This window comes from Macrobrachium rosenbergii, chromosome 56 (assembly GCF_040412425.1).
Source record: "Macrobrachium rosenbergii isolate ZJJX-2024 chromosome 56, ASM4041242v1, whole genome shotgun sequence".
In the NCBI taxonomy this organism is placed as follows: domain Eukaryota; kingdom Metazoa; phylum Arthropoda; class Malacostraca; order Decapoda; family Palaemonidae; genus Macrobrachium; species Macrobrachium rosenbergii.
In genome coordinates this window covers 42,665,399-42,690,078 of record NC_089796.1, presented here as the reverse complement: position 1 = coordinate 42,690,078, position 24,680 = coordinate 42,665,399, and the positions used below count along the sequence as shown (strand labels likewise).

Below are 24,680 nucleotides of genomic sequence, written 5' to 3'. Positions count from 1 at the left end.
CCGTTGGAATATGATAGGTCTCGAGAGAGGGAGAGAGAGAGCTTCTCAAGAAAATTAATCAGATTAATACATCTGTTCTTTTTTATGTTTCTTCGAAATGTTTTGCGCGTTTGAAATTTCATTCAAACATTTCCATTTTTTCAGGTGACGTATATAAAACTTTGGAGACCATAGACTGTTATTTCGAGGTATATGAGTGATTTTCAGGGATATTCCGCGTGGTTCGAACATTATTTTCCAAATAATCCAATTGGTATTGTACTTTAGAAACTGTACGCTATTATACCACAACATAATGTTGTCATATCTTTTGGACGCTCTAAAGTACGTGAATTCGGCGCCTGCACACATACACACACACACGCATACGCATATATATATATATATATATATATATATATATATATATATATATATATATATATATATATATATATATTTTTTTTAGGAATTTTTCAATGTGTTTTTGACATGGTGTGTTGTCTCCCGACGTGAAAGGGGTTAGTAGATAGGATGGGCGCCGTATCGGTAAGGGCCTTTATGTTCAGGAAGCGTGAGTGTGTGCAAGAGTTGAATGGCGTAGCGGCTGTTTGGGTCGTTTGCGCACTGCTGATGAGCCCTCGTGTAGTTGTGTGGAGCAAATTATGTTGTGGAAGCTTTATGCTCAAAGTTCGTTATCGACTCTAGTTGAAGTAGGAATGTGGCAGTGACGAGTCTTTATTTTTCGTATCCTCTGGCCGCTTTGGTAGAAGATACAGCTTAATATATATATATATATATATATATATATATATATATATATATATATATATATATATATATATATATATATATATGTATGTGTGTGTGTGTGTGTGTGTGTGTGTGTGTGTGTGTGTGTATGTATGTGTGTGTGTGTGTATACGGTATACATATACAGAGCCCACTGATAGGTCGTTTATTTTCGTTTTTATTTATATGTTTGCTAAGTGTAAATAGACCGTTGGTAAGAGAAAGAGCGAACCATCTTGCCACTCGCGTTGATTATTTATTGGAAACACGCCCAATGACAGACAGCATAACGGAATCGTGATATTAGTTCTTTTTATCAGGTATCGAATTTACTCTCAATATACTGATGCTTACTGCGTTTTGTTACATTGGATTTTTTCCTTTACAGTTTTTCTACCCCATGTGTGTTTACTAAATGAATAATGGGTATTCTGTGTCAGTGTCATACACATGTCAAATATATTAAGCGTTAATCAGTAGTTTTTTCTAATGCTAAACTCTACTGTGTTAATCCCCATGACTTCATGACTTGTAGGGAATATTTGTCATGTCTATTTGACACCTCACAAACTTAATTGAAAATAAGATGGAATCATGTGTAGTTCTGTCTTATGTATGGTATAAGACAGAAGAGACATCGTGAATGTTTATGATAGTGTTCATTTTCTGTAATGACAGACACTAGATAAAATACTGTGCTTCGTGGAATTGGATACTGTCAGATGTTAGGATTAATAGAGTACTCTGTTAATCCTGTCAGATGTATCGAAAACTGTGACGAAAACGAGATGTCATGATGACTGGACGAAGTTCTTGGAATGAAGGCTTGGGTGGAGTAGAGGTCGGTAGCATCGGACAGTGGCTGTTTTAGCCTTTGGCAGCCACACAGACCGCTGGGGCGCGGTTACATTCTCTCTGGGCTATGCCACGTTCCTACAAGCCCCGAAGAGCCTGGATCAGGGCCCTATATGGAAATTAATAGTCATGAAGAACGCTCCTTTGTGAGTTACGGCCACGCCATTTGTCATGGTGGAAAAATAGCGCTACAAAGTGGTCGGAAGCTGCCTCTGTCTCGAGTCGAGTCTGTCCTGAGGGGACGGATGCTCGATGGGCGGGCCCCTCTTCAGCTCCACATGATTAGTGGGTCGTCAGAGCTTTCATGTGGGTCATCACGTCATTTTGTGCTTACGATGATGCTGCTCGAAGTCGGTTTTCCTCGGCGGTTTTTCTGGAAAAATCTCTGCCTTTTCTTTATTCTTTGGTTTGCCTTCTGCCTGCTTGTTTCGACTTCTGATTTGTCCTGTCTATGTTTTTACAAGTTTTTTCCTGTTTGCATCAGGTGTTTTCGTTAGGTTGTTATTGTATTCTGTTCAAATGAGACTTGCCTTCTAAGATGAAGCCTCTTTAGCCTATATCCATAAAAGATGGAATGGTCGGTCGTCAGTAGAATTGATTCACGTACAATTGTTTAGATTTTCGTTGGGCGTCGAGTCGGTGGTGTGATGACGTGTCACAGATTAATTGCCTCTGTGATGTTTTCACTTGTAACAAAATCAGGACTCATTTCATGAATGGAATGTTTTGAAATGAGAGAGCCAATAGTGTTGTTCGAATGATAACAGGCAGACATTACAGTGTTTTAGAGTTTGCCCATCCCTTTACACGCATCAGAGGATATTCACACGTGCACATGATATATATGTATATTCAGTATAGTATGTATGTATGTATGTATGTATGTATGTATGTAGGTATGTATGTGTCGTAGAAAAACAATTGTAAGAAGGCTGACCCTTAAGCTTAGTCGCCACCCATCGATAAAGGTGGGGATGGGTAACTATCAAGCATAAGAAAATGGAGGTCTTGTCGCAATAGGGCTCGTTGAAGCGAAACAGACAGGGATTGCCTCCTTTCTTTTGTGGAATATTGAAATGCCTTGATTGCTTGCACCACATTCCTTCACAACAGTCACTGTCATTTTTTTGTGTGCAAACAAAGTGACATTCAGTGTTGAGGTTGAATCATTCCTTGAAGCATGTAACCCAGCGAGTGCAACCGTACCTACATGCGTGCTGTGTGTTTACTTACACGAAATGTTATGCAGTGAGAAGAAACGTACACATATGTTTCACATATACCGGACTTCGTTTATCAACACAACAATGTATCTTAATTAAACGGTTGACCCAGAAATTAGAGATTGGTGTCATCTTGGTTAATTAATGGTAATGTGTAAGTAGGTTTTGAAAGTTGAAACTTTTCGTTAGCGTTCAAGAGAGAAAAAAAAAAATACCGCAAAAACCTTATTTGGAAAAGAGACATGACTGAAAGGAATAGGTAGAAAGGTGGTAATTGGCACGAGTCTGTTGTAGGCGTTAAATGGTAGGCGGCTTTTACAGAGAAAGTCATTGACCATTGGCCTACATACACCATAGTAACTCTGAACTGCTATTAAATTCTCTCTCTCTCTCTCTCTCTCTCTCTCTCTCTCTCTCTCTCTCTCTCTCTCTCTCTCTCTCTCTCTCGACCTAATTAGAAACTTTCGATAGCAACTCCGCGTTCAGCTCATGGCCATGAACTGTTATCCTGTCTCTCGGGGTAGCGAGTTTAATAGATTACGTGTGACATCCATCCAGTTGGATGAAATTACATGAAATTGCATTTTAGGTTATAACGCAAAGTGGGAGGTTTTTTTTTTTCATGCATGCCTTTTCTACTACTTTTTTCCGTGTTTGTGTTTTCATTTCTTTTAGGCTTTCCCATTTGATATACTGTAGTTGTGCAAGGTATATTTTATACATATATGTGATATGACTAGCCCGTGGGATGATATCAGTTGAGACCTTGCTGAATTCCTAGACTGCCAGTTTAAGTTTCAGGCGTTCGGGTAAATTACTCAGTCATAATTAGTGACTTGCTTCGGGATCCCCGTTAGTCATTAGGAAGCGCGAGTCATTTTATGATGATTTCGTTCTGTAAAATACTTAAGTAAATTATTAGAAGTAAAATGAACAGACCTTTGCCATGTGTTAATTATTTTAAAGAAAGACGTCTGAAAAGCGTGTATAAGTCTATTCTTATAGGGCAGCGGTCGCGTAGTGTACAAAATTACGTCAGCTTAAAAGGCTATTGTTGGTAGGCTTACTAGTAATTATTCGGTAAGAGTGGTTCCTCAGCGGTTGGGAGGGGGAGGAGTAGTGAGACGTTTCCAGGAAATGAAAGGAGAAACACAAAGACCCCATTATTCCCACTGTGGGTAAAAAAAGTTTTAAGAGGTAGGCTGGCGAGATCCTTTTATGACACTCTACAACTGTAGGAGGCTGATAGGGATAGTATTATTATTTATGGTGATAAATGTCAAACATCATCTGCTGCAGTAGTAGGGTGTGCAATGTAAATAAAGTATTAATAACAGAAAAAACAGGTGATGTTTTGTAAAAGGCTTGACAATATTTGTCATTTTTTCATGTTTATTCGGTTTCAGTAAGAAGTCTCACAGTGAACGTTAGCTGGGTGTTATCAGTGCGTTGAAGGGTTCATTATTTTCGTGGCTCTGCTGATGACGTCATTATCTCATCTTGGATATGATGTTTAATAACAGTCAATCATTGTCGAAATGCGTCGAGATAATGTGCCCAAGCAGTCCTGACGTAATGATTGCGCATGCGTAGAAATGTTTGTGGGCTGTGTAAAATATGAGAAAGTGAGCGCATGCATTGGAAATGTTTGTGGGATGTAGAATATGAGAGAGCGAGCTCGCGGGAGAAGGTAGAACTTGTGGGATGGGAGTTTAGATGATGTTCTCCCGACAGTAGCAGTAAAGCCATTAACGACAGGAAGCAGGCACTTTGGCCCGAGCGTTATTAGTGAGTTATTGTGGCGTCCCCAGGGGTATTTGTGTATGCGATGGATGTCCCCGTCTCGTTTGTCTCCGAGAAAAATGCCTCGCTGGGCGAGCGACAGCTTCATTTTGCTTCCCTTGCATTGTCTCCGAGAGATAACGAGTTTCGTACAAGTAGAGCGTCGGGATCGCCTTATAAGATGATGAATAGAAAGGACTCATTATGATGCAAAGTGTCCAATCTTATTGAAAGAACCATTAAAAGGGTCATTGTGAAACGAACGTTTGGCATAGATATAAATAGACTGTTAAGTGGCTATAACTAACACAAAGGTTTCTAATAAAAGTAGAGAGACTAATGAATTTACTTCCTAGGAGTGTGTCAATGCTAATTTAGCAAAGAGCAATAAATGACTAAGAATGATATGAACTGGGCATGTTGAAGTCATCGCCCTGAGAGTTGCTGGAAAGGTTTAAGTCATTTCGTGTGTGGTAGGCTCATAACTGTAAATTTTTTTTTTTTTTAGCATATTTTTTGGAGTATATTATTTATTTACTCCTAGGTATGTTTTTCCAGTGTACAGATAAGGAAAGGTTTATTTGCTTTCGAATTAGAAATTGGCTCTGTATGGTATTGTAACTATGGGTAGATGCGATTGTCAGTGTACAGACTCTATATGAATATTGATGTTTAGAAGATTTGTAATCATATTTGTCAGGGGACGCTTGTGTAGGTTTTTTTTTTCCCCTTCAGAAAACTGTTTGACCCTGTTGATTATCAGGTGAAAGGAAGGCAGTAACGGGTTCATGAATCTGGATGAGGGTGAACGACTCCATTAGTGGCAAGTTTTCCTTGCGATGATAATCGCAGAAGCAGAGTTGACGTCTGCGGTTATTTACTCGGAGGCCGGAAGTAAGCGGTTACAGTCTTGTTACAGGAATTGGCTGCAAGGCATCAGTTTTAAGGATTGTCGTGTGGTGTTACTTTCTTTTGTGGAGACATTACCATTTGGCTTTCCTCATCAGTATCCCTTCGTCCTTCCAGTGAACGGTGTTATGTTTGATTTGCTTTAAAGGATGTTTTTCTTTTCTTTAATGTATAATTATACTGTCATGCAAAGTCCTTGCACTTCCATATAAAACCGGGACCTGACGGGTTGATAAAAAGTACGTTTGTAAGAATGCTTTATTTTTATCATTCCCTTATGTTTACAGCTTTGCAGAGGCGTGCCCGGAATTTTAATTTTACTAATCTTAAGGTAACGGGGTAAAACTAATGAGTTTCTTCCCTTATTCCAGAGGATGATGTTAGGTCGAACGTTGTTGACACTGTTGAAGGAGTTTTAGCGAAGTATTTTATGCCCCGGAGTGTTTCATAGTCACAGTTTATTTTCTGCTTGAAAGCCACAACAATGGACTGCAATGTTTCTAGTGTTAGGCGGGTGAATGGAACGCAAGAACGCTGGCTGGCACTAGAAACGCACGTTGTCTCAGAAAATTATTTCCGTATCAACATTTTAGCTTTGAAATTTGTGGTTTCTGTGCTCAAACCGTTTGATGTAGTGTATTTCGGTAAATATGCAACAAAAGCCCAAAGAGGAAGACTGAAAAAAAATGGAGCCTTAACCCGATAGGTGTTATAAATCCGCTTTTTCAAGAATGGAAGGTTTGAGGCATCTGGGAATTCGTAAGGATGGCATGAGAGGGAACAATTTCCAACTGATCAATATGAGACTGACATTGTTATGGGGATTATATGTATTCAAAATAGATTGTAGATACAGAATTTGGATATCGCTGTAATCTTGGATATGGGAAAAAAATGTGACTGGGGTTGCCCATTATTATATAAAAATATAGATTTCTTTTTATTGTTATTTTGTTATTATTTTGCATTTGTTGTCTTTCCCATATTAAGGGAGCAGCTGTCACCTTTTATGCTTAATGTTGGAATTGTTGAGCATTTTGACGGCACCGTAAAATGGCTGTTGTGCCATCCTGAATTTTATTTGATCCACTTCGGTATCACCAAGGTCATGTTTTGCATGCTTGCCGGAATGTTTTCACTTGCACCGTTTTATTGATTTCGTGAACTCTGGTCAACTTTGACCACTTCTGAGATCACTTTAGTAGTCATATGCATGCCATAAAAAAGACAGTTAAGGAATGCAGAATTCTCAATTTCCTTCAGTCTGTATTCTACATCATTCATTTGTACCATTTCAAGAGTAGTTTCTGTCATTGAAAAGGGGAATTCCATTGTTCTGGTGGGTCGGGGATAGTTTGGGCTTTCTTGCCCGTCCTGATCTCTGTAGCATAAAGGAAAATAATCCAAAACAAACCTAATTTGCTCAGGTAACAGTCACCCATCCCTTGGGTTTTCTGTTATAAAAATGCTGTTAAATGCTGTTATGCGCCATGTTTCAGTTTTTCACCTTTATTGGAGACAATATGTATCGGAGTTCGAACGCTAACATCGTTATTGTATACGTTACTCAGTGGAAATTAGTTTAACCCCAGATGTCTTAAACTTGCAGTCCTCAAGTAGAAGTGACTCGGGCCGTATTTCATTTTGGGCAAAAGTCCTTTTATGGATCTTGGTCTTGCTTTGGGTGTCCTGCAACCCTGAGTCGAGCTCTATCACAGGGCGCAGCGCTTGTCGCTTTCAGGATTCCTAAAAGTCGCACAGACAGTTTCACACTGGGACTGCCTCGGTCCCTCAGTCTCTTCCGGTGCTTCTGTATGCTTTCTTGCTTTAACTTAGTACTTTTTGACGATTTTTGTTTTATTTTAACTCCTGCTTTATCGTGCATGGTAGGTTTTGTGGTTTTATTAAAATGTCATTACCCAGCACAGGTATAATTTATACCTAGTTCAGTAGTTCATACTCATTTGTGTCAGGCTCCCTGCCTCAAACACTGTTTCTATTTCTTTTATACTGTAGTAACGTATGGACGAGTTTCCTTGGACATCTGGGATGTCTCAGTTTGCCTACGTCGTCAGTTTGGGACTTGATTATTATTAGACTGCTGTGGGTAGCAGGAAGGTGAGATGGAGAGGGAAAAACAACAGGCGTGAGTTTTCCTTATTCCGTAACAATGTCTACCTTCAAAATGGGAGAGCTTCGATAAGGTATCCTCACTTCACCGATGTGAAATAATTCACAAAGAATTTCTCTCTCTCTCTCTCTCTCTCTCTCTCTCTCTCTCTCTCTCTCTCTCTCTCTCTCTCTCTCTCGTTGGTCATATCTTTTTCTTTCTTTGATACGACGTCTCTGCCCATTTTCATCGCTGTTGGGTCGTTTTTATGGGGATGAAATTGTGTTGGGGATCTCAGTTGCGGGTGACACTGCTCTCTGGAGATGGAGGCACCAGGATAATGGATGTGGTTTTGTTGGCGGTGGACTTGGAAGGACTCGCACATTGTCCACAAAGATGAGTCTTTGCCGGATGTTTCGCTCAAGTTATGCTTTACCTCATCTCCGTGCTGACGCTTCAGGGCAGTCAAGTGGGGATCAAGAGTGAGTGATAATGGATGTAAGGTTTACAAGTCTCCCTGTCATTGTAAGATGCTGTAATTGTTTCAAGAAAGTAAATAGTAGTCCCTTCGAGTGCACAAGTTAATAATAGTGAGTTTGTGTTTATTGATAAGGAAAGTACTTTATTTGAAAAGTACTTAATTTTTTCATAAAGAGAGAGTCTAACTCCGGAGGAAGTGATAGGAGAGCACCTTAAAAAGAAAATGTTGTAGCAGTTGGGAGATCAGAAGCAGAAAGAAGGATAGTAATTAAATCTTGTATTTTCATAAATGTATAACCTATCCACGATTGCTTCCTAAATTACTCCCCAGTTGGAAGTTTGTCTCGTAAACATTCGGCTTAAATTGTTTTCATCAGATAGAATACAATAAATGCGTTAATTTCCGTTGTTGATAAATTGAAACAAAATTCTTTTCCCAGAATTAAAACCTAGTAATAATCTGAAGGGTGTAAATTCTTGATTACACTCAGTAATCCAGGAATTTTAGACCGGAGTAATATTCAAAGTTATGATTTAATTAAAAATACGTGAACGCATTTCCATAATGTTGGACTGAAAACTGTCCCAGAACTGTTTACCTTAAAATACAAAGGATCACTGCTAAAACTTGTTTTATTGGTGTATATTTATGTTTTAACGTTAATTTTAGAATAATTATGAGTATTTGTTTTTGAAATCAGAAAAGTTCGTCCATGAGAAGTTTTGCATTTTAATCTATTAATTTATGCAAAAACATGATGTGTACGTCGAATGTCTGATAGAGAGAGAGAGAGAGAGAGAGAGAGAGAGAGAGAGAGAGAGAGAGAGAGAGAGAGGGAGAGAGAGAGAGAGAGATGCAGGCGGGTAATCGAGGAGGCTTAAGCAAGTAGGTTTAGATGCCTCTAGAATAAAGGCTTACTTAAAGGAAGCTGCGGCGCAATGGCCCTATGGATCGATTACGGTTCGTGTGAGGGAATCGGATTAGTGTATTGTCCGAATATGACTTTCCTGCGGCCATGGCCCTCACTTCATATTCAGAAATGGGACATCCTTCGTGGACGGAATTGGAGCAGGATTTGCCTTTATTGTTTTATTCTTGTCGCTCCAAACGTTGACTTTCCATTTTTGACCGTCATCATTGTTCTGTTTTCACTTTTATTAGTCTGTGTGTAGTTGTGATAATTGGCTGCTTGGACTTATTCCATTTGAATGTTGCTGAATATAGAATAAAACATTGATGACTGTTGTAGATACTTATAAATAGATCTTAGAAATGATTTCAATAGTTTGTAGTGCTGTATACTTACTTTGCAATTGAACCTAATATTTACTAATAATTTGGATCTCACACAAACTTTTTCTTCTGTTAAACGCGTGACAGATTTTTGTTTATTTATTTTTTTGCGCATATATATAAGGCCGTTTTCTCTCTCTCTCTCTCTCTCTCTCTCTCTCTCTCTCTCTCTCTCTCTCTCTCTCTCTCTCTCTCTCTTTGTGCGTCCTAACATATAAGAGGTCTTTCGTTGTGTAATTTTGAGTGATTATCCATTTTTAACGTATCATTCCTGGTTAAAAGACATGCTACAATTAAGGGATTTTCCGTGAGAAATTAGGGATGAAAGAAGAGATAGTGTATTATAACCCCTGTTTTCAAGTCTTGCTCCATGATGGATTTCGTTTTATTGTGAGGTTTTACTTGTTAGCATTTAAATTATTTTTATTTCATGGTCCGAGTTTTTTTTGAAAGGAGTTATCTTTTGATGCTGCCACTAACGATAGCCATGTTTTCGTGCTCGTGTGTTTTTGATGTGTTAAAAAACGAAACTATTTGAATGAAAGTCCAAATATTTTCCTCTTAGAACTAGCACTTCATATTAACCAATCACTCAATGCTCTTAGGGTCGTGGATATCGTTGGAAAAGTGTCCAGTAGAGCACGTCAGTGCTCTTTAAAAGCTAACGTTATAGGAAATTTCCTAGAGGGCGGATTTCTCGCCTTTGTCCAAGATGCATGTTGCAACAAACATGAGTAAGTTGTTAGTGGATGTTTAATCAAATCATCCAATGAAACGAAGAAAGCATGTACGAGTTTAGTGCTTATTTTCAAACCTGCTTTCAGTTAATGACTTCCTTGAACCTTTGAACTCGCCTGAAGTGTCTGTATAGAGTTTTTCTTCCTTCACACTTTCTTCATCTTACGATTATGTGGACTCATTTATGTCCAAGTGGACGTCAAGACTCATAATCCGGAGGTATTATGAAGGTCTTTACTTTGGTATTTCTTATCCCCTTTGAGGGCGTCACGTAACCATTCTGTTATCCATCCAGTGGTCGTCTGATTTGGTACTGAATGAGCCTCTTTCATCCAGGAAGTCGTTTCTTACCTCCTTTTGTTGTGGACTTTCATAAGCTTCGCTCACCGCCGCCTCTCTTACTCATTTTTCCGAGTCATTCGCTTCCCATTCAAAATGGCTCGCCCACGCTCGCCACGGCGTGTTTGTTCTCTTACGTCCAGCGATAATGTATCAAAAAGCTTTTAGTCTTTCTGCTTTAAGAAAGTTGGTACTCCTTGTCGGGATAGTGGGTGGGATAGGGCGAAGGGCGCTTTAAGGGATCGATGCGAGAACCAGATGAGGAGGAAATCAGGGCTTTTTTCTTTTTGCCCGTTCCTCTTTTTTTAAACATTTTCTTCGTATTTAGGATTTTTTTAACATGGTTCATTTTTTCTGCCTCGTCAGTTACTTTTTAGAATGCTCATGACTTCCTTGGGATACATACATGTATGATGGCCACTCTTCTTAACATATGGGAAGAATTGGATAGGAAATTAACTATTAAGAACAATAGGGAATAAGGATTCGCATTGTACGTCTCCAGTTTTACCTTTTATGAAGTTTGGTTTTGTACTGTACGAGGTAGAGTCGTAATCTCTTTTTATACCACCAGCTTATCTTTTGCTGGTAAAATATACACTCCTTTTTGTTCACTGAAAAGAAAGAGGTTCCGAAAGACTCGTATTGTTTTCAAACAAAGCCTATCTCATGTTTCAGATTACGTTTTAGAAATGTTATCGTAATCCTTGTCAGCGACGTAAATCTCCATTTAGCGAAAGAGTAATGAATTGTGTCATACGGAGGGAAATGTCAGGCGTTTGGTGAGATTGTGTGTGTGTATATGTATATATATATATATATATATATATATATATATATATATACACATATAATACACATACATACACAGTATATATATGTGTGTGTATTGTATATAATATATGTGTGTATATATATATATATATATATATATATATATATATATATATATATATATATATATATATATATATATATATATATATTATGTATGTATGTATTTATATGGGTGCGCGTGTGTTTATTCATGATAAGCCCCATTTTGGCAAATATTTATGGGATGAGGATGTGGGCTTCATTCTCGGCCCGTGGCATGTCACCGTGTCTTAAGGTGGTGACGGGTCAAGTACAGGCCATGCCGAGCGTTGCTCAACTTCGCTGTTCGAGCGATAATTAATTTACGGAGTGTATTTTTGATCGTGGGCCAGTTCTAGAAGAACTGAGTTTTGTAGTTTGATGATTCAAAATATTATTTGACGCTTGTATAGTCGAATGCTTCTCAGAAATTGTTTCATATTTTTGAAGCGTAATAATTATGGGTTTTTTTTCGTTTCTGTTATATAATTTTCAATTAAAGATTTTTTTTTTTTTTTGTAGAAATGTGTAGTTTTTTATAAATCGAAAAATTCAAACACAAAATGACAGCGAGGTAAATGGCATTATAAAAAACGAAACCGTGCTCTAACACGCAGCAGAAATTTGAGCATACTTTGATGTTCGTGCAGAGTAAAAAGAGAAAAAAATCACAAACTCTGAAGAAATACAAATAGAATTCATATTTACCATCTGAGGAATTGGAAAACTTAAAAACAAATTGAATATTGATGATTTGATCTTATGAATGGAGGCTTATAACCTAGTGGTAGAAAATACAATTAAAGGCCGAAATTCAGGTCGATATTTTGTAGTTGAAGCTCTAAGGTTGGCATCGACCACAATGACGCTATAAGTAAATAAGAAAATAAATGAAAGGGAAGCTGCCTGTACGGCTTTTGTTTCATCTTTCAGAGCTTATTTGTTATTCTGCTGTTGTGGTAAATGTTATGTTGTTCAAGTTTCTTGAAATATTTCCAAATTCTACCATTTTTGCGGTTTCATTGTAGCAAAGAGGTTATGTGATTGTTTTAGCGTAAACCTCCTTTAGACTTCCCGTCCAAGTTGATGTATATTTCAGCAAGACTTGATGTTGTAACCTATTAAATTTTTATAGAAAAATATTTTTCTGTATAATTGAGCGTGCTTGTCATTTTCTTTATAAGCCGTTTTTCAGAATTTCCCTTTACACATCAAAAGTTGTATCATGGATTGTTAGATCGAATTTTGGAACAAATGTGAAAACTTGACTTCATTCACTGTACCACCAAACATTCAGTTGAATGCATTTTTCCATGAACTTTTATCCAACAATAACACCTCTTGTAATTTCATCATGTTTTTTTTAACGGACTGTTATTTAGAAATTATTTCAACGCATATGGCCAAAGATAGCGTAGTGATGAATGGGTAACATACAATTTCCATGAAGGTTCTGTTTTTATCATTTATTTTGTCCGAGTCTTTCTTTCTACTTTAAGCGAGACTTTTGCTGTAAATTAGACTCAGTTTCCACACTTGTGCAACGTCATCGTTGATTATACTCCGAAACATTTCCTCCCAAAAAGTAGTGAAGGTGTTGATAGTAACGGTCCGAAGGGAAGACTTGAATTTATGGGAGCCGCCAGTTGAGAATCTCAGTTGTTTGAGATTCCTGAGCTTGTGCACTCTGTGTACAAAGATTCACGTTGATAACTGCTCTTTAATTGTGGTTTCTGTTTGGATGTTCCGTTTAAATGTCCGGAAAGTGCTGACTGGTTGAACGATAAACATCCGTTGAATGTCGATACTGACGTTGACGAGATGCTTATGTAATAGGCTATTATTATTATTATTATTATTATTACGCTGATATTAATTTGATTAGTAAAGTGATATTCCAGTAGCAGTGACGTATAGCTTGCCTGTTATGGTTGGTAGTATCTGTAGTAGCAGGTAATTGAAAAGTAAGTAAAATGGCTGGATGAAATAATATTAACAAAACCATAGACATCGTGTGGATTGTATTGTTTTTTTTTCTGATCTCAAGTCCACTAACGCAGAAATATCTGTCTGTCTGTTATTGAAGGCAGATGTCAGAAAGAAGAGAGGAGGTAATTTACATTGTTCTTTTGTACATTTCGTTTACAAATAGATTTTGAACCTTATCTTGTTTGTGAAGTTCATTGTGTTCAATGTAGGTGCTCCGGAGATACCTGAAATAGCCTGTTGACCAGCGTTGGATAAGCATTGTGGGACCTGTATTCGAGGATTACTGAAGTGCCAAGTTGCTGTCGAGGTGCCAGGTGTTTTTCCTTTATCCTCCTCATGTGCCAGCCTCAGACACAAAGGTCAATCGTCGTCTTTGTTTGTTTGCGGGGCAGGGTTTTATGTAATTAATTTGCCGAGAGATATTGCATATGAAATATGTCATGGTCACATATAATTTTTTGTTTCATCTCTTACCGTTACATTTTCAGTACTTGACATTTTTCTTGTGAAACCATCGGTAACTGCTCGTTGACCTTTCAGTACCACCAGTGTCCACCCTTAGTTCTGGTTGCAGAGGTGTTCTAACTGGGAATTTCAAGTCGGGTGTTCACGTATGTCGGTCTTTAAGGATGGTTCTCCTTTACTTGGAAAGGGGAAGTATCAACTGTGGCTGAGCAGGATGGCAAGAGATAGTGAGTGATTGTCGCTCTGTGTCATTTGAATTCCTTTTGTAATGGGAATTGGCAGTTCCTGAAAAAAAGTTCGCTAAAATAGTCACTGGAAAACACCTTTCATAGAATTATTGTGACATGCAAGAAATAAAAAAAATTTCAAACGTGTAAGAAAACATTCATTGAAACGGTGTGTTATTTGTTGGCAATGTAATTCTTTGTTGAGAGGAAATCCCTGTCACTTTCTTGTTGGAATTCCGCTTGGGAATGTAAATATCTTCTAATAGCGATGACATCATTTGAGAGAATGTTCCTTTTCTTGGCACTTTTCACAAGATTGCGTCATGCACTTCTACTTCACACTTAAGTTGGTCTTGTGCGTCATGCACTTCTACTTCACACTTAAGTTGGTCTTGTGATCCCGAAATGCTCCTTTCTTTCTTTCTTTCTCTCTTCCTTTCTTTCTTTCTTTTTCTTATTGTTTCTCAGATACTGCATCTATGTAAAAGTGAGTCAAATTCTTGAGTTTGTACCCTGTGTTAAATCTAGTAATTGAGAGAGTAGTTAATTCCAGATATCATAATTTTTTGTTTTAATGATGTTTGATTTTGACTCAGGTACTGTGTTTACTAAGTCTTTTCTTCCTTTACCTTATTTTACTGTTCGATTCCTTTGTAAGAGGCAAATATATTGCCTTTTAATTCAACAGTTATTAGAAGTTCAAGATATAGTATCGACGTCTTAGCCTTGTATCATCACCTTTGGTTACTGAGTGATTTTCATTGTCTGTGCAGTTTTTCCGATTGTCCAGAGGAATTGATCAACTTGATACCTGTATAGTTCCATATGTTGGAGTGATTCTCTAGATCTGCCGAACTTCATTCCTTGCTCGTGAACCTTTTTCTTTAGTGATCTGCTCTGTCGCACTTGTAGCCCATAATCAGGAATAAGAAATTGAACATTGCCAAGGAAGTGGTTATTGGCCGAGAAAAGTAAACTATTGAAAATAATAGTATTATCACTGTGATACAACGGGAAGAGAAATGCTACTACATGTAGTCTTGTAAAACATACGAAAATTGTATTATTTAGCTGGGCAATATCTGTTCTGTTGAAGATGACCGTTTATTATGGGTTGGCCGGGAGGGTTACGCAATTACCAGGGTACAAATGAATTTCCTCTTTGAATTTTGTTTAGGATTGCTAGTCATCTCTACCCAGCTTTCTTCTTCTTCTTCTTCTTCTTCTTCTTCTTCTTCTTCTTCTTCTTCTTCTTCTTCTTCTTCTTCTTCTTCTTCTTCTAACCTACTAACTCCCGAAAAATGATGTTGAATTAGAATATCTGAAGTCATACGGAAAGATTTGGGGATTTTCACAGTGAGCATTGAAAAAGAATAGTTGTGGAGCAATATGAAGTGTTTAAGTTTTGTTCGGAAACTGCAAGGGTGTCTTCCAGTCATCCTGTAGGAAGAGTTATATGAATTCATGTGAATGGGGTTTTTAAAATTCTCTTTCAGGTGGCAGAATGAAACATGTTCCTTACTTGTGAAAGTGGAGTGTCATGATGAGGATAACCAAACATAGTGTCATGTATTATCATTATTTATAAAGGTAATGTTTCGGACGCGAAAGGACGCCTGACGGGGATCCTTTTCTTTTTTAGTTTCTTGTGCCTCTTTAGTTGTAGTGTTTCATTAACCTTTTCTTTTTGTTGGTGGGGCTGCGAAAATCTTTGATTTTCCTGGGGTCTGTCGTCGAGTGTTTGTGTACGTCCGAGAGACATTCCAGAGGATTGGGAAGCAGTTATGCACATCCCAGTGGCCGTTGGTGCTGCTGGTGATGACGGTGCCCCTAGGTCCGCTTGTTCTTTCGGTAAGGGCGTGAGCAGTAGAAGAAGGGCGTCGTCGTCAACCTTCTTCGTGTATCATCGGTATCCTCCCCTTCTCCTCCTCCTCAGCATCTGGCGTCGGTAGGTAGAACCCAGGTGGAAGGACAAGCTGGCTGGTGCAGAGGATATGTACCGCGGGCCCTGCCTGCCCGATATTGCTGAGGCCGAGGAGGAACCTGCCGAGGACTCACTGTCGTCGGCCTCGACCGCTTCCTTCTGGAGCCACGAACGGGAGTTATATGACCCTTGGTGGCGCTCTACCCCACCTACTGCTGATGCCATACGTGCCTCCTCATCAACGCCGCCCCTCTACCGCGGCCTTATAAGGACGACAGCGCCTCCTACCTCTCCTGTGCGGACTCGCCCACGCCCACGACGCTCTACCAAGCCTGCCACTCGTGGGCGTAGCACTACGCCTCCTGCATATACATATAATCCTCCGAGGAGACGGATCTTCCATTATGGTAAGACTTATTGGCCAATTAGTTTTTCAAAGTTAAGGTCTGTAAACTTAATGGTTTTTTTAATACGTGGTAAGCACAGCACTGCAATGCAGATGATCATATCGCTGTCACCTGCCCTGTTGCATGAAGGCAGGCTAGCTGCTTGCCATGTTTCATGACATGAATTGTCCTGGAATTGCTGGCCTCATTAACTATGATTGCTCTCTCAGTTAATAGACGTTTCTTCCAGCATTGACCTGCTATGTTCTGTTGAGGGGAAATATTGTTGATTCTCTCTCTCTCTCTCTCTCTCTCTCTCTCTCTCTCTCTCTCGTTAAAATGTTTAGGCCATTTTGTGTCGGTTGTAATGGTTGATATTGATCTGGTGTGTCACGTGAAGGAACGCTAATAAAAGTTCTTGATGGGTTAATGCGGATATAAAGGGTCGATATCGGTTACGTGCGAAATACGAGAGAGAGAGAGAGAGAGAAGAGAAGAAGAGAGAGAGAGAGAGAGAGAGAGAGCCATGTATGGGAGTTATGAAAAATGTTGGGTGTCTTTATATTAAATTTGTCGCGTCTATTTGTAGTTTCCTTAAGATCATTGAATAATCGTCTCCCGCCGGTCCTAAATACCGTGAACCCCATTCTCTCTCTCTCTCTCTCTCTCTCTCTCTCTCTCTCTCTCTCTCTCTCTCTCTCTCTCTATTGGTTCGGACGAGCTCCAGCAGAATCACACAGCTGTGTTGAAGGTAGAGCTAGTCGCAAGCATGACGACATGCTCTCCATTATTGATTGTAACAAGTCAGAGGAGTGTAGAGGAGAGCTCCTTGCCAGGCCTCTTTGGACCTGACATTTCTATTGTCTTGTTCTTATCTTCACAGCAGATATTCGCTCCCGAATTTTACTCTTTATCAGTATCCGGGTTTCTTTGCTAACTAGTATTTTTAGATCATGCTGCAATTTATTTTGTTTGTGTGTGTGTGTGTGTGTGTTCACGTAGTATTAACTTTCTTCTTGAGATTGCTACAGTACACTTTTGTGATCGTTTTTTGTAGTTAATTGCAGGTAATTACCCAAGGATGTGGTTCCTTTTACTTTTGATTAAGAGACCGTAAGTATTTCTCCACTTAGCCGTTCCTTGAACCTTTCCAGTTATTGTCTTTTGTTATTAGCTCTTCATGAACCCATCACATCTTTATTCTTTTCCTGCATTTTAACATTTTTCTAACATAACTTCATTTTACTGCAGGTCTTATTTTTTTTTACTACATTAATTCGGTACAGGAAGTATTTGCCTGCTCTTCTGGGTGTTCTGACTTTTCAGTTTTCTGTGAGAGAAAACAATTGAGATGACTATTTGTATGTCCGTTCGCACTTTTTCTGTCCGCTCTCAGATCTCAAAAACTACTGAGGCTAGAGGGCTGCAAATTGGTATGTTGGTCATCCACCCTCCACTCATCAAATATACCAAATTGCAGCCCTCTAGCTTCTGTGGTTTTTATTTTATTTAAGGTTAAATTTAGCCATGATCGTGCTTCTGGGCACCGCTGTAGGTGCCAACAACACAGACCACCACCGGGCCGTGGCTGAAGGTTTCATGGGCCGCGGCTGAGAGTTTAATGGGCCGTGGCTGAGAGTTTCATACAGCATTATAGCTGTACAGAAAAGTCGATTGCGCCGAAGAAACCGGCGCATATTTTACTTGTTTGTTTTAGATATTCAATTTAATTTTAAGTGGGGGTTAATGCCTCTAATTATTATTATTATAATTTGGCAGCAGACCCTCTTTTAAACAGGTTTTATTGAACATTATTGCTGCTTCAGCTGCATTTATTTTATCGAAGACTTTTCCTATTTTCCGTATTGTGAACTTCTCTTGATTGGAGGTGCGTGCTAACACCTCGCCTATATTTGTCATTTCATGGGGGGAAAGTCAAAATATGTAGATTCCGTTTTTATATATTCTATACAAAGTTAGAATAATATAACTTATACAGTTGTGGTTGCTTATACAGTTGTTGCCACGACGTTTCAACAGACTCTTCTGTCATTTTCCATTCCAGCGGGAGCTAGTAGAGGAATGGCAAGTTGTATTATTGCGTAGGTCCTTCCGAGTTTATACACAAGCTTCAGTGGGGGTTCATGGACTGCGAATTTTGATTGGTTGCAGTCTGCAAGCTTCAAGCCACATTTCCGCGGCGAAGCTCAAGCCTGGCTGATCTGCAGCCAAACTGCCTATGATGTCAGTCGGCATGACGTCACGCAACGGCAGGCCAGTGGGAACGCTGGAATGAGATCAGCCTGGCTTGAGCTTCGCCGCGGAAATTTGGCTTGAAGCTCGCCGACTGCAACCAATCAAAATTCCCCGTCCATGACCCCCCCCACTGAAGCCTGTGTACAAATTCGGGAGGACCTATGCAACTTGCCAGTCCTCTACTAGTTCCCGCTGGAGAATGACAGACGAGTATGTCGAAACGTCGCGGCAACAACTGTATAAGCAACCACAACTGTATAAGTTATAATATTCTAACTTTGTATAGGATATATAAAAACAGAATCCACATATTTTGACTTTCCCCCATGAAATGACAAATGAAGGACGAAAATCGAAACAAAATTAAGTTCCTAAACTAGAGAAGACTGAAACAGTGGAAAAGCTCCGCAGCAACAGGGGCCCGAAGAAACTCGAGGGTAATCGTAATGTTTGGCACAAAGCGTGTGGCACGCTCATTCCGTAATGGAGTGCTGCAAACGAGTTCCATTGTTTTTTTTAAGTTATTCGTTTGATTAATGTTTTCAGGTTGAAAATTATTTTGATTTGGGCAACAGCAACTACGTACTTCATGCGTTAATAGTAAAAAGTTGAAACGGCTATTGTCCACTGAAATTAATTTTGCTGCCTTTGTTGCATGTTTCATGGCTGCTTTTCAGTGAAGTGGTACTCCATCTCCATGCTGAAGCGTTTCAAGCCTCATGCATAATGGTCTTCAGCATTAATATAAAATTTTCATTTAACATATTTTCCATAGGTCTCGGGTGTTTATGTGTGTCATTGTCCGTACACATATGTATACTTAGAAAGCACTACGCCCAGATGGTAGTGTCATGTAAGGCTAGTAATCATTAGATTTATAAACAATAAAAAGGTTTTACAGCCTATACTACCTTTCCTCTTACAAGCCAAAAGTTCTCGAATTATGAAAGGAAGTGGGTTTTGTGTTCAAGTGCGAAAGAAAAAAGCCAGTCATCGAGTTTCCTGCAGCTTGAATCGAATGCTGGAATTCGCCATTACTCAGATCTGCCGCAGGGTTTTTAGCTCTTAAAGCCTTGAAAATATGGTTGGTGTGTGTATCTGCGTTTACACAGTTTATGTATACATATATATATATATATATATATATATATATATATATATATATATATATATATATATATTTTCATATATATATACATACATATACATATACACGCGCAGTTGAAAATTTCTATACCATAACCCAGTGCGACTGCTATATTCTCGTGCTTTGAGTGAATTTTTTGTTGATGTATAGAAATTCTAGAACATCGAAAAGACGATGTGTCAATCCCTAACGCGCATTGTACTGATGTGGGCGTGTATATCTTATTAAGTTCCCCCTAGGTATTGGGAAGAAAGAAAACGGAATTAGTCGTGTCAAGGTTTTCTTTGAAGATTTCTATGGGTTCCTACTCTAGAATGCGCTTTACCTCTTACGATTGGGACGTCGTAATCTGTTGAAATTTTTAGAATATTTCTCTCGGCATTTATTTAAGTTTTCATATGTATGCAAGATTGCGAAAATTAAGTGAATGTAACGCAACACAGTGATAGCAAGATCGCTGAGGTAACGTACAGAACAGTAGAGTTCATTATTGCTCTGTAGGACTGAGGCCAGCAAAATGATTAACGCCGTGATTGATTTTTATACTGATGTTTGTTTTAGATATTTTCTGCACCTTGGTATTATTCACTTCTCATCTGAATTCAAGTATCTGTAAAACAAAAGAAAAAGAAAAATCTTCCTTGTTATCAAGTGATAGAGAATGTTTTATAACTGTGCATTCTTCTGCTTTTTGTTGTCAGATGTGTAAGTCTGTACTCCTGTAATCTACAACATTTTAACAATGGTTCTCACTGTTTGCTCTGTCAGTTGCTGCGTGTGACTTTCAAGTTCATAGATGGCAGCTCTCTGGTGGCCAAAAGAAATAGCTTTATTTCACTAACAGGAACGGTGTTCAGATTTCATGAAATATTGGTCTTAGGTGATTGAATTTTTGCTCGAAATCTGGAGGACGGTCTATGTAAAATCGACCAACGCAGGCCTAGAGGGGAAGAGAATGGTATAAAATCCAATTGATAAACCACCCCCAACCCCCGAAAGAAGTGATAGATCTTAAAGAGAGAAAACCTGCCTTTATTGTCCATCATCAATCTACCGACGAAGTAACATCGTAAGCGAATTCCCGTGCTGGAAGAATATCATTCATGAAAAAGGTTTCTTGAAAATCATTCATGAAAAAAGTGTCTTGCTAGCGGAAGTTGTTAAGTATTTGAAGTTGGTCGTGTCGATATATAATACTTAATGATCGTTTTACGTTTTTATAATGTTTATGTAAATGCATGGTTCCAGTTCATGAAAAAAATACATTAGACACGTGTGGATTGCATGCGGTCATGAAAGTAGGTCTCTCTCTCTCTCTCTCTCTCTCTCTCTCTCTCTCTCTCTCTCTCTCTCTCTCTCTCTCTCTCTCTCTCTCTCTCTATGATATTAATAAGGCATTCGGCGTTAAGGAATTTGGTAGAGGACATTAGGTATATAAAACGAGCTGAGTAATTCCCTTACCTTATTTCCTAATAGCTGCCGAGTTAGTAGTTTAGATTTTCCTTTAAGACTTGAAATTGCATCGTTAAACATTGGGCCGTTATGGTGTTACGGTACCTCGTATTATGTATTTTATGTAAGCTTTATTTTGTTTTTATATACAGTACAGTTATACATAAACATGCAACCATGAAGCATTCAAAGTATTTTGACTTGATTCCCCTCATTCTGAGACTAGTTTTAGATGGTGTTTGAATTGAAGTTTTTCTGTCATTCATTGGAAACGGAACTTAATATTTGAAAGTTAAATTCTTGACGTAAAAAAGTAGGCACTTCTGGAAATGGTATATTTACATCGTGTATCTGCTCATTCGCGTGCCGAAATGCTTTTCTGAGTCATTTACAGAAGGCTTGGCAGTCTTGTTTATTTTCCCACAAAGTCCTTCCCGAAATAATCAGATTATAATAAAATGTTTGGATCAAGTTCTAATGACCTTGGTTGCAGGCTTCAAAATAGCCCAAACTTCGTTAGTGTTGGTTTAAGAGAATTTAGGCCTAACCCCGGACTACTTTTACCATTAAAACGTTCTGAGTCCAAAGAAAAACAGGCAGTTGAGATGTATCGTTACAGCAGTTCTTTGTAGCTGTTATATAAACAATTTTTTTTTCCTCGGTTAGTCGCTGACAGTGCCCAAGATACATTTACTTTGCCTTTCATCTGTTTACGTTGGGCAAAAAAGATATGAAAAGCTGTTTCTTAAATGGGAAGGTTTAATGGAACGTTGTCATTAAGCTTGTCTTTTTTTATTAAAGGAAAAGGAATTGTAAGAGTCAAGGACTGACTGCGTTAAATAACTGAAAATCTGAACAGAAGATGTTGCCGGATGAAGAACATTCTTATGTTTGCGTTCATATTCTGGTAGTGAAAGGTAAATGGGCCGTTTTCTCATTTTTTATAAGGTCGTAAACATTTTGCGCCCTAAAGAAAGTTTCTTAAACCTGTCTTGTTTTAAAGCTGGCCCTATTGTTTCAAATCTATTTTTCGCTTCGCTTTATCTCTCTCTCTCTCTCTCTCTCTCTCTCTCTCTCTCTCTCTCTCTCTCTCTCTCTCTCTCTCTCAATCCCTTTAAAATCCTCTCCTAGGTTTTATAACCCCTGGAACCTCGAATTTAGGAACTCAGTTTTGTTATTGGGCAGCTTTAAGCCCCTTTTTTTCATGTTGGGTATCTTTCCCGTCGTTGTTACCAATTTTAATTTTTTCACTAGTGTTGGAAATTGAGAAGGGTGTACTACATTCACCTCGAAATTTATTCTGATCTTGCAGGTTAAGAGGAAAGGGAACGTGAAGCCGGTACTTCTCTAGTCAGGTGTCTGCCTCCCTGTGGTTGGGTGTGGCTCTTTTTCCCCTAAAAAAAAAAAAAAAAAAAAAAATACCCTTTTAAATGGACTGACGAAGAGTAAAACACACGAATTATCATCCTAAGCATTTAAGCTCTCGAAATGAGAATTTTGAAAGACAGGAGAGTTTTATAGATGAACACGATTTTTATGGCACTTTTGAACTATGTGACCTTTTTATGTAGTAGCAGCAATATATGTGGGTAAATCAAGTAACATTGATCATTTCTTTGGTTTTCCGCCCTGTATACAATAGTATGAGAGCACGTGTTCCAAAGATATAATTCTTTAGGACTTCAAGTGTGCTTAAAATTACGCTGCAGAAAACTAGAAATCATTGCTTGCGTCTCTCTCTCTCTCTCTCTCTCTCTCTCTCTCTCTCTCTCTCTCTCTCTCTCTCTCTCTCTCGTAATCTAGTTTCGTATTCTAGACCCAATGCAATCGGTTGATTAGCTAAGGACGGTTTTAATTAGGTGAAGGATGAATATTCCGGCAACTGTCTAGTTTTTCCGTGATCGCCCTTATTAGGGGAATCGGCCATTCCTTTTTAAGACAGTTTTATCGTATCAAGAGACAATCCTCCAGTGTGTGCTCAGTGGCCAACCTGACAGTGGAGCAATTGGTGGATTTTCAGTTGTATCATCGCTCGCGCTGCAGACATCATATGAATGGCAAAGACAGAACTGGAATTTGAGGTGATGACTGTGACGTATTGAGCTTAATGGCTGTTTGAAAGCATATAGATCTGTTTAAACAAATATAAAGCATGCATGGTTATAAACAAGGTTTTCTAAATGTATTTAGTGGAATGTATTAATGTGTAAATAAACTTATTGGAATATATTAAGATACGGTGGCATTTTTAATCGTAAGTTTCACCCTTAGCATTATTTCCAGCGGGATGACCCAGCTTTAAATTTTTTATTCCAATCCGAAACGGCTGTCTGGCTTACACACGTGTGCGTGTGTGCGCGCGCGCGCGCGCGTCCGTGTTGTGTATTTGTATATCAGGCTTCTGTGTTATAAACATTTTTTGGAAGTCAGAATACAATTCGCACCAATTTGGAACATCCTAATATCTCTGCCTCTTCAAGAGGACGAATCAAAGACAACTCCCGTTATAAGGGGCCCTTGCTTTTTCGCCGTTAATACCCCATTTTCTGGGGGAAGTAGTCCACGGATTGTTCATTTCCGTGTCTCTCAGCTGCACCGTTTGTTCCTTGCTGCTGACTGGTTTCCTAAATTGTCGCTTTTGCTCCTTGAAGACGCATGTGTATTATTTCCGTCGTGGATAAGCCCCATGAGCTTAATAAGTTCATTTGTTCGTAGCTAAGCCTAAAAACCAAATATAAAAATGAAACATTTTCTTTGTATTGGTTAACGGCTGTTTCCTTATTTTTGTACGTCTCTCGTTTTCTGCTTAAGGGACGTTGTGTATTTTTATAGTTTAGGATGTCGCCGGCGATTGCACAAGAATTGGAGTCTTGAGAGTTCTTCTGTCCCATTCGTCTGGCTTGAATTGGAAGGAGTTTGCCGGGGTTGATGTTTTCATCAGTGTTGTTTGGGCTTAGTTGATGTAGCCTTTGCATAATGAAAGTTTAATTAAGCGTTACACATTTTTTCCTGTGTGTTTTGGATGTTTGACTGCGCGTTGATGTTAATGACCCATCAGTTTCTAAGGCTTCAGTGCTTTTAATAATTACTAAAGCCGCTAATAAGGAGAATGTCATTATTCGGGTCGTATTTGGTTTTAAACATTTGCTTCACTTGTGTGTGTGTGTGTGTGTGTGTGTGTGTGTGTGTTTTTCTTGAGTGCGTGGCCAAGATCTCTCATATGATTTCTTTCATAATTAATTTCAATTTTTTTCTTTTACTTCCAGGTGAGTCCGACGTTTTTGTGTTGACCTTTTTGTCGTACGCAGTTATGGTAAGTTTAAAACATTTTCAAACTTGTTTGGCAGATCTTTCGCCATTTTGACTGCTCCTTTATTATATCGTGTTGATGTTATATGATCACCTTGCAAGTAATGCGTCATCACATCGTTAAATATTTACCGTCATTTGCATTTCTGTTTTTTAATAAAAATTTATT

The 24,680-nt window shown here is 38.7% G+C and overlaps 1 protein-coding gene across 49 annotated transcripts in view; it reads left to right on the top strand.

Moving 5' to 3' along the window:
• Positions 1 to 24,680, top strand: part of LOC136836475 (ensconsin-like) — a 652,260-nt gene that overhangs the window by 332,071 nt on the left and 295,509 nt on the right. For 6 of the 49 annotated variants that reach the window (XM_067100797.1, XM_067100776.1, XM_067100792.1 and 3 more), the window contains exon 2: positions 15,534 to 16,368. The exons of 42 other annotated variants lie outside the window; for them this stretch is intronic. In XM_067100797.1, the coding sequence (XP_066956898.1) occupies positions 16,032 to 16,368 (337 nt within the window). In that variant the 5' untranslated portion in view covers positions 15,534 to 16,031. Of the gene's footprint in view, positions 1 to 15,533; positions 16,369 to 24,680 lie in introns of those variants that run through there. One more of the 49 variants, XM_067100762.1, reaches the window with a different exon arrangement.